The 13272-nt window shown below is 42.2% G+C and overlaps 1 protein-coding gene across 1 annotated transcript in view; it reads right to left on the bottom strand.

Moving 5' to 3' along the window:
- The window catches only part of LOC142767263 (uncharacterized), a 37199-nt gene extending 24636 nt beyond the window's left edge, over positions 1 to 12563 (bottom strand). The window contains exons 1-3 of the mRNA XM_075868560.1: positions 12250 to 12563; positions 5746 to 5851; positions 1060 to 1154 (exon numbers count right to left, since the gene is read on the bottom strand). Coding sequence (XP_075724675.1) covers positions 1060 to 1154; positions 5746 to 5851; positions 12250 to 12408 — 360 coding nt within the window. The 5' untranslated portion in view covers positions 12409 to 12563. The remainder of the gene's footprint in view (positions 1 to 1059; positions 1155 to 5745; positions 5852 to 12249) is intronic.
- Positions 12564 to 13272: the final 709 nt, after the last annotated feature.

The following is a 13272-nucleotide window of genomic DNA, read 5'->3' on the forward strand; positions in this document are numbered from 1 at the left end:
CACCAAGTATTCGTCTCCTCGCTTACAATGCCATTATCCGTCCTATACTGGAGTATGCTGTGGTCATATGGGACCCGTTCACTCAGACTGATATCCAAAAACTTGAAAGGGTGCAAAAAAAGGTTGTTAGGTTCATTTATAACTCGTACGGTCCTACTTCAATTACAAAACTTCTCTTGAAAAGCCAATTTCCAAAAATTCCGGACCAAAATCGAATATTGCGCTTAAAATTTCTTTTCCAGTTAATAAAAGGTCACTATGCAGTTGACACATCACATATCGTTCACTTTTCATTGGGTTACGGAACAAGACAGAGACACAATCTTACTATCTCTCCATTGATGCAACGAACAAATTGTTTCAAATATTCTTTTTTTTTGAGGACTATCATGGATTGGAACAATCTACATAACAATGTTGTTACCCTAAATACATTGTCTGCATTTGAAGAGTCACTGCAGAAATGATTGTTATCTATGTTTGTACCTTGCTTTCTGTTGATTCTCTTGTCTCGAAGAATCACTGCAGCTATCAGTTACATAAGTTTGTATTACATTTGTTTTTGATTGTTTGTTTGCCTGTTTCCACTGATGTTTATGTTTATGTTTTGTACCACCCCTGCTATGATCTTGTAAAAGATCGCAGTATCAATAAATTAAAAAAAAAACAACAACAACAATGACCGAATTGCGGTTCAGCGATTTCTGAAATTTAGGCTCCATGCAGGATGCAGAGTTCACAAACCCAGTGAAATGTGTTGAATTGATATAATCAGGTGAGAAAAACTTTTAAATCAACGTAAAATATTTCATACGCATTGTCCCACTTTGGGGTGTAGCGAGAGCAGAAAAATGGTGCCTTTTGTAATGCGTTAAATTTGTCTCACTCGTTTTTTAAAGAAAACTTACGTTAATCATGCATTGCGCTGTCGTAGATTAAATAGCTCAATGCCAGAACGAAAGAGAAATTTTAAGGCCTTGTTTTGCCTTGTTATACACAATACTGATGAGCAGACAATAATGCCAGAAGCTATTCAGATAGGTGACTAAAAAAGAGTACCTTTTCATAGCTGGTGATACCGGGCTTTCGAGGTGGTGCTATTGCAGCTGGGATCAATTCTTCAAGATCTGGCCTTTTGAGCTGCTCCTCAGAAGCTGCAGAGTTGCAGACATGTTTGGATAAAAAGCATTCCCGTCTCGTCACACACTCTATTTGTCAAGGGGATCAGCTTGCGGCCTCAGGGGAATACGTGGAACAGACGCCCTCGTATGTCAAGCGCCACTAATATTGCACAGCTGCATACAACGGGATCCTTCTAATATGTTTTCTACAATACTGTAAAAGAATATTTAGAGAGAGAGAGGTTTATTCACAAAAAGGCGGAGAGGTCGACCTGAGCGATAGCATGCTCTAGCCTGCTACTCCACACTGTGGAGGGGAACGGGAAAGAAAAAAAGTAATGGATGATGATGGGGAGGAAAGAAGGCGAGCGTGTACAGTCCAGGCAGATTAAAACATAGTATCGGGGTAATGTATTATGCGAACACGTTGTGGGGGTGCTAATGCCTCTTGTAAAGTCATTTGTGCCTCGTGGCGCACACGTGTCCTGCGAATACGTCACAGCAGGGTTAATAACCATTAAACGGTAGGTGGCGAAGCACTCGTACGCGATCTTCACCTTCATCGTCATATGGTTAGTGTGGTAGCGCCAGCAGTGACGCCTGGCGGCGAGGCTACGTGGCCGGACAGAAAAGATTGGCGAGAGCCTTTGGCGAGTGGCATCTGGCGCAAGCGGTCGTTTCTCGCGGAGCGCCCATCGGAGTGGCACCGCAGAGCGTTACCCATGGGCCCTCGTAATGAGTCGAGTGTTGCTGACACTATCTTGTGCTTGTTCTTACATTGATTGAGTGCATTAAAATATTGTATAAAGTTTTTAGGGGCGAAGCTCCTTAGGAAGTGGGTCTGTCCACCCACCGTCATTGTAGTACGTAGCCACCGGGATGCGATATGGGAGATGGCGGTACTTGGTGTGTTCACTAGATCGACGCACGGATGGACAGACAGACTAGCAGACAAATGGACGGACGCGCGGAGCGGGTATGTGCCACAGGAGATGCGAGATGCGAGATGGCAGTACTTGGAGGGTTCACTAGATGGACGCAAGGACGGATGGACAGACAGACTAGGAGATGGGCGGAGGCATCGAAGGATGGAGGTACGGACAGACAGACAAACGCATGGATGGTCGCACCGACGAATGAAAGCAAGAACCAACAAACGGACGGGCTGATGGACGCTTTGCCCCACTCACCATCATTCACTCTGTGAATATGCTGCGATTTTTTTAGTGTATTGATCACTAGCAATCTATTTGATTCGGCTGATGATATCGGCAATGTAAAAGCAAGTTACACAGATGTGTTTTGTTTGGTTTGCGATTGACCGCATCTGTTGTGACCGTTCCCAGAGCATGGCGATTTCATTTGAGACCCCACAACATTTAAATTGGGGGGGAAAAAAAAAGATGCTTGTTGAATAATAAAACGAAATGCACTCTATAGTGCTTCCCCTCAGAAGAATTCATTGAGATTAAGGCTTGAAGGGAAACTAAAGAAAAATAACATTCTATGTCATAAAGGAAGAAACGCCTAGAACGCCAATATTACAAAAAGCAGCCTTTTAGTGATCGTGAGCAGGACACGATTTTCGCTATTAGTGGGAGATTTTGGAATATAAGCCGATTGATATAGTAAGGCCTCCGTCCAATTAAAGTCGAACCCATTTATGTATAATACCCATGTCACAAGCGGCAATTAAAGTGCACTTTGAGCGAGTACACTTTGCCGTGCGTCATTTGTGCACTGTCCCACGATCAAGGTTAGTGTGACTCGCTGCAAAAAAAAACACTTTCGGGCAAGTGTGTTCCCCAACCTCAATTCGCTGTGACGAAGTGTGTAGTCTCGGTACCAGCGATTTGCGCATAAATACGCTGTTAACTTAAGCGGTGCTCATACTATTTTTAAACCACCATTTTTGTTAATAAGAGATAGTGCTATGTATTAAAATAAGTCATAAATCAACGAAAACCCTCGCTACTCTTAACATCGAGCAGGTTGCGGCAACGTCCGCTAGGGCGATGTAGCAGCACATGCTGTGGAATGGCTGTGTCTGTTGCGTTGTTTACTTACAGGCACACTTGCCCATGTGTAGGCGATTGTTTCTGCAGTCGTTTACGATGACGCGTATCACTGGTGCTACTTCCACTAAAACATGTTCCGACGATGAGAAATTGGTGCAAAAATAACAAATATACGTTGGGCTACAAACACATCAATTGCCACTGTCGTCATTTTCAAAGTACACTTCGCTTTCTCGCGTAGCAGCACGCCAAAATGACACTTTGTAAGTAAAAGTAGACTCGGACAAAGTGCACTTAAGTTGCCACGTGTGACAGGGGTGTAAGATAGAGCTGATACTGTAACAGAAAATTCGGCATAAGAGAAACCTTCAGGAAGACAAGTCCGCTTGTCGAAACGTCGACTCGACACAACTCCTGTTTAAGGATTTTTACATTAATATAGGAGTCGATAAGAAAAAAACATCTGTGGTAACCTGCTTTATAAGAGAAAGCCCGTATAGTACAAAACAAGAATTGCTCCCCAGTGCATGTTTCTTATAAAGGGGTTTTAAGTACTCCAACCACTTTTTACAAAAAAGAACCCTGAATTGCTTTGCAACATGGAAATAAATATTTTTTTCAGTCAAATTTATTCGGAGATTTTTTTTACTAGGGATTGGGGGGCGGGGAATTGGGGGTGTCAGAGAGGCAGAGAACTTGTGCATTACATTTTCACTGTTTGTTTTTGGCGTGCAAGTGTGGGGGAGGGGGGCAAAGGGGGATGTGAAAAACAATGGGAGTGGGGGTGAGTCTAACCAACAGTGCAGTCAATTTACAATAACTAAGCAAGGTGCTGCAAGATTCTTGCAACTAAAATCTTTGTCTTGTGTGTGGCTGGCGCACAACACTTGGTAAAGCTATAGAACGAAAGATTCTTGGGTGAGTTGGAAAGTCGTATCGGAGAGGTGATGCACGAAAGGTACACTTACGTATATATGAACGTGTTCATGTTTCTTCTTTCTTGTGTTAGTGTCCTTTCCACACATCACTGCTTCAAGATTGCAAAGCTAATAGTGCATAGACTCATAATTCACATTGTACAAAGCACTGTAGTTTAAATAGTGCTTAGATATCATCACGAGTAAGAAAACATTTTTTCTTCTGTTTCTGTAACTGTAAATCTTTCCCTGGTGTTACAAATAAAAAGAGAGCAGTGCAAGATGATGCTTAAGTGTCAGTCTACTCACTATAATACTACAAAAGCGGGAAAGGGGCCCGGCAACATTTTTCCGAGTAATCATCAAATGGCTTAATTAAAGGAGTTCACCTGCCTCCTGAATCGACCAACAAAAAATATTTAGAACCCACCAAGTATGAGCAGAATCAGAGATTCAGTGCATGCTACAGGCTAAGCAGGGAGGGATGGCACGGGGAAAAGAAGTTACGTCACACACACTCGTATCATAACCTTGATCACATTTTTTTCTTTATGATTTATTTTTCTTCAAACATGCGGCTTACATTAATTGTGGTTGCAAAATGCATGACAGCAAGTGGTGGCCTCTTGCAGCAACCTTGGTAACTAACTATGTGGCTCACGATGCCCAATGAGCCAATGGCCGTGACTTAGAGTACATGGTGTGGTGCTTTTGGTAAATGCATCATTTGCAGAAAAAAGAGGGACCGATTTGTAGCTGATTTTGAAAATTATTCATAAATTACAGGCTGTGTGCTGTGCTATACTGTTTGACTCTCGAGTTCTCTGAAGCCTTGACTGCTGATCGGCAGCGTTTTCTGACCATACTGAAAAAGTTTAGCAGGGCCCCAGTCAGTCTCTGTGTGTGTGAGCTTTTTAGAATACGTTTTCGAGCTGCAAGGTCGCAGCGGATGCGGATCCGAAGAGCTGACGCCACAGGGGGTAGTCGGTCGAAGAGGCTTGAAGGAGGTGACAGTTTCCCGAAATTATTGCTTTGAGAGTTCGAGCAGGGGAAGCGAACCCACCGCAGCCGATTTCGGGACGGCCAGGCGAGTGCCGCAGTCCGGGCCATGTGGCTGACCCTACCGAGGAGCAGAAGCTTGAGATCAGGTTATGATCTATCGGCGATAGTGGCCAACGCGGGTGGTGCACCCGAAAGAGAGCATCCCGAGAATTCCTTTTCTCCTTGCTGAGATCAAGGAAGAGGGGGAGCGCGTACACTGTTTTTGTTTATGATTGTTTTTTAACTGCATGCGAATTCGCGGTTGGAAGACGAAACGGGAAGTTCGTTGAGCGCGGCCCGGGCGGATGGTTGTGCAATAAACGCTGCCTTCAACCAGACTTTGGCTATTCCTTCGCGTTGCCACCGTGCACTTGGGTCACAAAGGGGCTGTCGATACCCAGAACATCACAACATCGAAACCTAACTGCTATGTATTAAAAATTCAGGTGCAACATTCTAAAGCATCCAAATGTACGTTAACAGATTTTCAGACCGCACAACCACACTGTCGCAGTAAAAAACTGTCACATGCAGCCGAATGAAAAACACAAGATTTTAGGACGAGGTGTTCAACCCTGGTATGGCCTTGCTATTCATATTCAGACTACAGTATGAATGAATAATCAAACGAATAAAGAAACCACTTACACGGGAAATGTTTTGCTATTACCACAGGGACCCTTCTTGAGTGCGGCTCTGGTGTTGGCAATTCCTCACCTGGCATTTCTGCTGGTGTCCGTCTCGATGAGGCAGGCTGTCAAGAATAGAGAGACAAAGTGAAAAAGCAATCGGGTGCCAACCGCACAAAACAGGATGCTAATTAGCTAAAGCAATTAATCAAGTTAGTTTCCCTAGTGCTCTTCACAGAGGTTCATAAATAAAAAGAGAGGCAAAAACAGATCCTACATGCACTTCTGATAACATTATTTGGCATAACCCTTTACCGCCGAGTGTCACGAAAAACTTCGAGCAAGCAAGTGATGAAATGTACGCCGCCTTTAATGCTCGAGCAAGCAAGTGATGAAATGTACGCCGCCTTTAATGCTGGCTGTCAAGTACTCACAGGGAACCCAGATTTCAGCATAAAAAAATCTAGCACCGTCTCGTGCAAGGTATTCTATACTAGAATCTTTTTTTTTTTTTTTTATAGCTAATGGTGGAGAGCGCAAAGCACGTGCAACAGCTCTCACTTCTTCGTTCTTTCTCGCCTGGGTAATGTAAGTTATATCTTTAAGAATTTCATTTGGAGTGCAGACACTCAGCATGTGCCACACGACATTTTACCTAGTTCTGAAGTACTTTTTTTTTTATTCAAGATCCTCGATTCTGTGACATACGCTGAATTTGCGACACACCTAAAGGTTTTCATTAATGTTTAACTTCAGATATTTTAACTGGAGCATCAATTAAAGGTTGCTATTTAAAGTTGAAAAATAAAAACGATTTTCATTTTGTTTAGTTTTTTATAATTCAGGCATTAAAGCGTTAAAAGGCCAGTAAACAACCCTGAAGTAAAAAACTGTAACAAAGAGAAATATGAGCACTTTTGCTATGCGGACGTGCTGCTGCAAGAATTTGACGAATTTGTGTTACAATAAGGAAGTAACAGGGGTTAAAACATCCGTTTCAACTGGTTTCAAATTTTCGCACAGTCTCTCCACTCTACTCCGCCATGGGGGAGGGAAGGCGTAGCTCCTCGTCATGACTCCACCCATTTTGGCAACGTGACAACGTCAGCGATACATCATCGGCACGCAGCCGATGACCAAGCAGTGCTTCCCCCCATAGGCACGTGTCTAAGCAATGCAGGGATAAAGCGTGGTAAGAGGAGTATCCTTTTCCTAGCGGTAAAGTATTGAGAAGCCTCTTTATTTCGGAGGCTTTTGTTCTTGCAATACCGCTTCTCCCGGTAGTAAAAACCGCAGAGGGTAGCAAAGGAAAATGAAAATGCGGACTGGGTGGCTCAAACTGCATCATTGCAGGGCCAAGGTGCTGTTTCATAGAGGAAAAAATCAATCGACGAGTTCAAGTTGCCCATAGACTGCGCGTACCAGGGGGATTGATCAGGTGCAGAACTTTTTTTTTAAATATATAGATAGATTCGATAGACAATCACCTATACCTATCTTACCTTACCTAACCTTACCCTACATTACCCGAGCTACCTACCTACCTACCAAGCCGTATATGTCTGGGGGCTCTCGTGAATATCTTCTTAACTTGGAATAAGCCAAAATTAGCATGGGAGCAAGATGGTTTGGCGAGTATCACTCACTGGTCATGACATGAATAATGCCCCAATCCCGTCCTGCTATCCACCAGATGCATGGCACATATCCGCTGGTGGATATGTGCCACAGGTATGTGGGTATGTGCATAAGTGATTGATAATCTACCCAGGTATGGCAGGAACAGAATGCAGTAATTTTACGCGTAAGTGTTAAAAAAAAGCTGTCATCGGCTGCATTAACCCAACGAATGCAAAGAATAAACGAAAGGATCCCAGCAGGAATCACACCCCAGCATTCTGGGTGGCAATCAAGTTCTACCACTGAGCCCAGCCAATTCTGCCACAAAGCCACACCAGATCTCAGAACTACTTTTCAAATAGACCCCAATTCGTGACACGTAAATTGTGATTGCATTGCTATTTATCCAATTTTATTAACATTACATATGTACTCCTAACATTAACATTACATATGTAAGAACGACAGAAACTTATACGCAAGAAGCCAATCAATGAGCTAGCACTGAGAGGGAAAGTAAGCGTAGATACAATGAATGATAATCTGACAAGTATGATTACGGAGTGTGCAGTGGAAGTTGGAGGCAGGGTAGTTAGACAGGAAACTGACAAGCTTTCCCAGGAAACGAAGAATCTCATTGAGAAGCGCGAAATCGTGAAAGTCTCAAGTACAACAGACAAAATAGAACTGGCAGAGCTTTCGAAGTTGATTAATAGGCGTTAGATATCCGATGTAAGAAGGTATAACATAAAGAAAATTGAACACGCTCTAAAAAACGGAGGAAGCGTCAAAGCAGTGAAGAGGAAACTTGGGATAGGCAAAAATCGGATGTATGCACTAAGGGACAATTATTTATTATTTATGAATACTGCAATCCCTACTAGGGATTTTCGCAGAGTGGGTTACATGAATTATGCATCAATATGCAGACATCAATATGCAGACGAATATGTTCAATATGTTACATCAATATGCAGATGAACAAATTTTCAAAACAGGAAGATAAAGACACACAGAAACAAAAGTATGCACAAAGCAACCTAAATATGCAAAAATTCGAATGTTTATGGGGACAGAGCTTAATTGGCATGCTATATTAAACACTGTTATCGAGGCTAGAAGAAAACAATGTTAAGGATGGCTGTAAAACTTCGGCGTTGGTTAGTTTGTTCCAGTCTTTTATAGTTCGTGGAAAGAATGAATATTTAAAGCAGTTGTTACGGGTTGCATAGGGTGTTATTGTGCGCTCATGCCTTTGTCGAGCTGCATATCCGGACGAAAATGAAAGAATTTCAGAAATATCTATCTTGTAATGTCCCTTTATTAGTTGATATAGAAATTTTAGTCTAGATAAGCAGTTTCTTTCTGTTAATGTTGGTAGATTAGCTCGAGCTGAAAGTTCGTGATTGAAGTGCGCCCGAAGCTGTTATAAATAAAACGAATGGCCTTTTTTGTACTCTTTCTAACTTGTTGATATTAGTTTTGGTAAAAGGGTCCCATATAATGGAAGCATAATCCAGAGTTGGTATAACTATTGTTTTATAGGCCATAAGACGGACGGAGGGGGTTGAGAGTTTCAATGCTCTTCTGAGGAAGAACAGCTTACGCATTGCAGTGTTAGTTACTGTATTAATGTGTTTCGCCCAATTCAGGCCATCTGTGATCCATATGCCAAGATACTTGTAATGTGGGACTTGGGAAAGTTTAGTATGGGTAGTAGAGTACTCGTAGTCTAAAGGATTCCTTTTATTAATTATTTGCATAAACACTGTTTTCTGTTTTTTTGAAGTTAATAGCCATTTGCCATTCATCACACCAGGAGGACACTTTTTGTAGAGCATCATTTAACACGTGTTGGTCTGCGGTACAGCATATTTCGTTATAAAGTACACAGTCATCAGCGTAGAGTTTGATTTTAACAGGGATGCCATCAACAGTATCATTAATAAACAGAAGAAAAAGAAGTGGCCCTAACATTGAGCCCTGCGGAACGCCAGAGTCAACAAGCTGTCTATGTGAGCAGGAATCAGCAAAAACAACAAATTGTTCACGTTTTGTGAGATATGCAGAAATCCAGTTAACTACTTGGGAATTATTGATTATTCTACCTATCTTATATATCAGTTTAGTGTGGGATACTTTATCAAAGGCTTTCGAAAAGTCCATAAAAATAACGTCAGTCTGTGTTCTACTATTTATTGATTTGGCAAAGTCATGTATTGTTTCAACTAACTGAGTGTTTGTCGAATAACCTTTCCTAAAACTTCAAACCATGCTGGAATTTGGTAAGAACGTTATAGTTGTCTAGAAATTCGCAGACGTGATTGTAAATGATATGTTCCAGAATCTTGCATACCGTACATGTTAATGAAATTGGACGATAGTTTTTAACGGAGTTCTTATTTCCGGTCTTGTGAACTGGTTTAATTCTAGCGGTTCCCCAGTCTCTTGGTATTTCTCCATTTTGTAAAGACTTGCAAAAAATGACATGAAGATATTTTGACAACCACTCAGCATACCTTTTCAAGAAGCTATTAGGAATATCATCAGGCCCTGGTGATTTTTTTGGCATCAAGCCTTAGCAGAAGATTAAGTATACCACTTTGAGAAACAATGATATCAGAGATCGGTGGTAGGGATGCATGAAACACAGGTGATATACCATTATCTTGGGTGAACACTGATTTAAAATAATTGTTAAAGGCATGGGAAATTTTCGCACTATCGTGAGTTAGGCAGCCATCAACTTCAAATGTATCACATTCAGTGGAGTGTGGAGAAATCGAACGCCAAAATTTCTCGGGAGATGTGGTGATAAAGCTTGGTAACGATTCACCGTAATAGCGCTTTTTATCAGCAGCTACTTGGTCTTTAATTTGTAAAGAAAGTTTCGATATTTCTTGCATTATAAATGATGTCCTGTTGTTTTTTAACCTTTTCTTTAAGCGCTTCAGTCGCCTTTTAGATTGCAATGTCTCCCTCGAAATCCATGGGTTCTTACACTAACATTTTTTTGCAATCTTGGGTACAAAACAATCGATACATTCATTCACAATCTGTTTAAATCTGCCCCAAAGGTGGTGTACATCACAAGTGCTATTGCAGAAATCATCAAAATTAAAGGAAAGCAGGTCAATTATTGACATCAAGAGAGAAATTTGGAAATGACAAAATTGTACGATTATTGTTTATATAAAAATTGCCTAAGGTAAGCAACACGGCCTTGCGGTCCGAAATTCCCGGAACTACTTCGCAGTAACTTTTGGCACTAATGGATTCACTTACTAGAAAGAGATCTAGTACTGATTTGCAATTTTCTTGGATTCTAGTGAAGTCTGTTACAATTTGAAATAGGTCAAAAGTGAACACAATGTTTAGCATTGCTTCTCCCAAGTGATCATTGTGATTATTGAGCGAGAAATTCGGCCCGTCTATTTTCGGCAAGTTGAAATCACCAGCCAGAATAACTTTGTCACCAGGTTTTATATTCGAATGTAGATACTCCTTTAACGATTCCAACATGTCAGGCAACAAAGAAGGCAAAATAACTACCAATACGGACAGGATAGTTAAAATAGCGGAGTTCTACAGAGATCTGTACAGTAGCCGGGACAACCACAACTTTAATACTATAAGAACTAGCAGTAACCCAGATGACACCCCACCAGCAATGATAGAAGAAGTCAGAAAAGCTTTAGAGAGCATGCAAAGAGGCAAAGCTGCTGGTGAGGACCAGGTAACATCAGATCTGCTGAAAGATGGAGGACAGATTGTGTCGGAAAAACTAGCCACCTTGTTTACGAGGTGTCTCTTGACGGGAAGAGTACCAGAGTCCCGGAAGAATGCTAACATCATTTTAATACATAAGAAAGGAGAAAAGACATTAGCGCACAACAAAAGTAAAATACAAGATGAATATGGCTACTTGAGAGCCTAAGGACTAAGCATGTGCAGTAACTATATCACTGGACGGCCATTGCTCGAATTGGCCGCTAAGGGCACGAATAAAGAATGAGACGCGAGCGTCGCTTCTTTCTATCAGCAAGGCTGTGCAATCTGACACTGCAGCCAACCTGAAAATTGTTTGCAATGTCGTTGCGGAGTGGAAGCCAGATATAGGGTGTCAATATGCTGTCTTTGATCGCATCGGTCACACGCATTTGCTATATGTAGCTCCTATTACACCACATTAATGCGGAAAGCCACGGTATGAGATAGTGATTAACCTCTCCCGATTTTAATCCCTTTATCATCCACTTCAGAGTTGGCTCTTTTGGGCGGAGCGCAGTCAGCACAGCCACAGCACAGAACATCTACCAGTTTGCCACAGCCTCCTAGATTTCACTTGCCTGCCGGATTACGACCCTGGGGGGGAGGCAGTGCCGGGACAGATGTAGGATGATGATGCGTTGATGAGTTAAGTGTGACTCTGGCACAAAGCGCTTTCGCGCCGCGTCTCCTTCCTATTTGACAACGGCACCGGCGGTCACTTGGGGAGCGGCCGTCGTCGGAACTATGGTGGCCGCGCCACTTAAGTAGGGGAATAACTTTTTACGTTTTTTGGAGTTTGTATGCAACAAAAATGACGTAGAAAAGTTAAAAAAAAGCGTAAATGTAATCTTAAATAACCCTACGTAAGCAACGCCGCCATAGATGACAGGCGTTTCGCGTTCATTCAGCAGGCAACTCGTTTGATACAAGGCATAGCCTCCATAATTTGCAAACACCAAAATTGCTAATCTCAAAGGTCAAGTACAAAAACCCTTATTCCTACGTAGGTAGCGCCGCCATAGATGACGGGCGTTTCGCGCTTACCCGGCAGGCAAGAGAAATTTAGGAGGCGTTGGCACAGCATAAGAACGCGTTTACGTTGTGGCATATGTATGAACAAGTTGAAACTTACACATATGGTGAAGTAGCCGTGCTCTTTTACCTGTCGCTTGAGGCAGTGGAACAATGGCAAATTATTGAGCGGTATGAACTCGAGACCTTGTCCATAACAAGGTAGTGGCACACATAACTTGTCATCGGCAGGGAGTTCTGACGCCCGTTTACTGCCCATTTTGCACAAAGTAACGATACGCAGGTGAATCGCACAACAGAGAAGACCAATAAGACGTTGTATGACTATGTAGCTACTCTACGCTAGACACAGACGGCCTATCACAAGCCGCGCTCAACACCGGTCGCACGCTGAGCTGGCAAAATTTGCTCGAGGGCTGACAGCACGGTGGTTGACAGCGCTTGATTGGCGTTTTCCTCGGGGGTCTAGATTGGCATCACATGGACGTGACGTATCATAGTGGGCGATGATGATAGCGGTCCGGCAGCGTTATTTTTAAAAATGTATGGGTCACTTCGTCAAGTCAACAAGCAGGCTGAATTCAACAATGCCTTGTGCTTCATTAGTTTAATTAGCTACTTGGAAATAAACTTTCCTGCTCGTTTGTCTTCCTGAGGTACGGTGGGTGTTCGCCGGTGCATGATGACGAACCAAAAGAAAGCCGGTACTTTGTTGCGATAAAATGCCCTAAATATATATAAGGAAAAGAAGTGTATACCAAAGGGCTCGTTTTCCCGTGTCTTGACACAATATAACGAGTTCTAACAGACAATAATGCCAAGGAATGTATAGGAGAAGTTATTAGAACCAATGTAACATAAATAAGAAGAAAGAAAAGTGGGTGAAAAAATAACTTTCTCCGTGAGCAGGAATAGAACCTACGACCTCCGAATAACGCGTTCGATGCTTGAACGCATAATTCGCATCGAACGCGTAATTTGGATGTCGTAGGTTCGATTCCTGCTCACGGCAAGTTATTTTTTTCACCCACTTTTCTTTCTTAATTACTTTACATTGGTTCTAGTAACTTCCCCTATACATTCCTTGGCACTATTGTCTGTTACAGTATATATAAGGTCTCTT

Source organism: Rhipicephalus microplus, chromosome 7 (assembly GCF_043290135.1).
Source record: "Rhipicephalus microplus isolate Deutch F79 chromosome 7, USDA_Rmic, whole genome shotgun sequence".
NCBI lineage: Eukaryota > Metazoa > Arthropoda > Arachnida > Ixodida > Ixodidae > Rhipicephalus > Rhipicephalus microplus.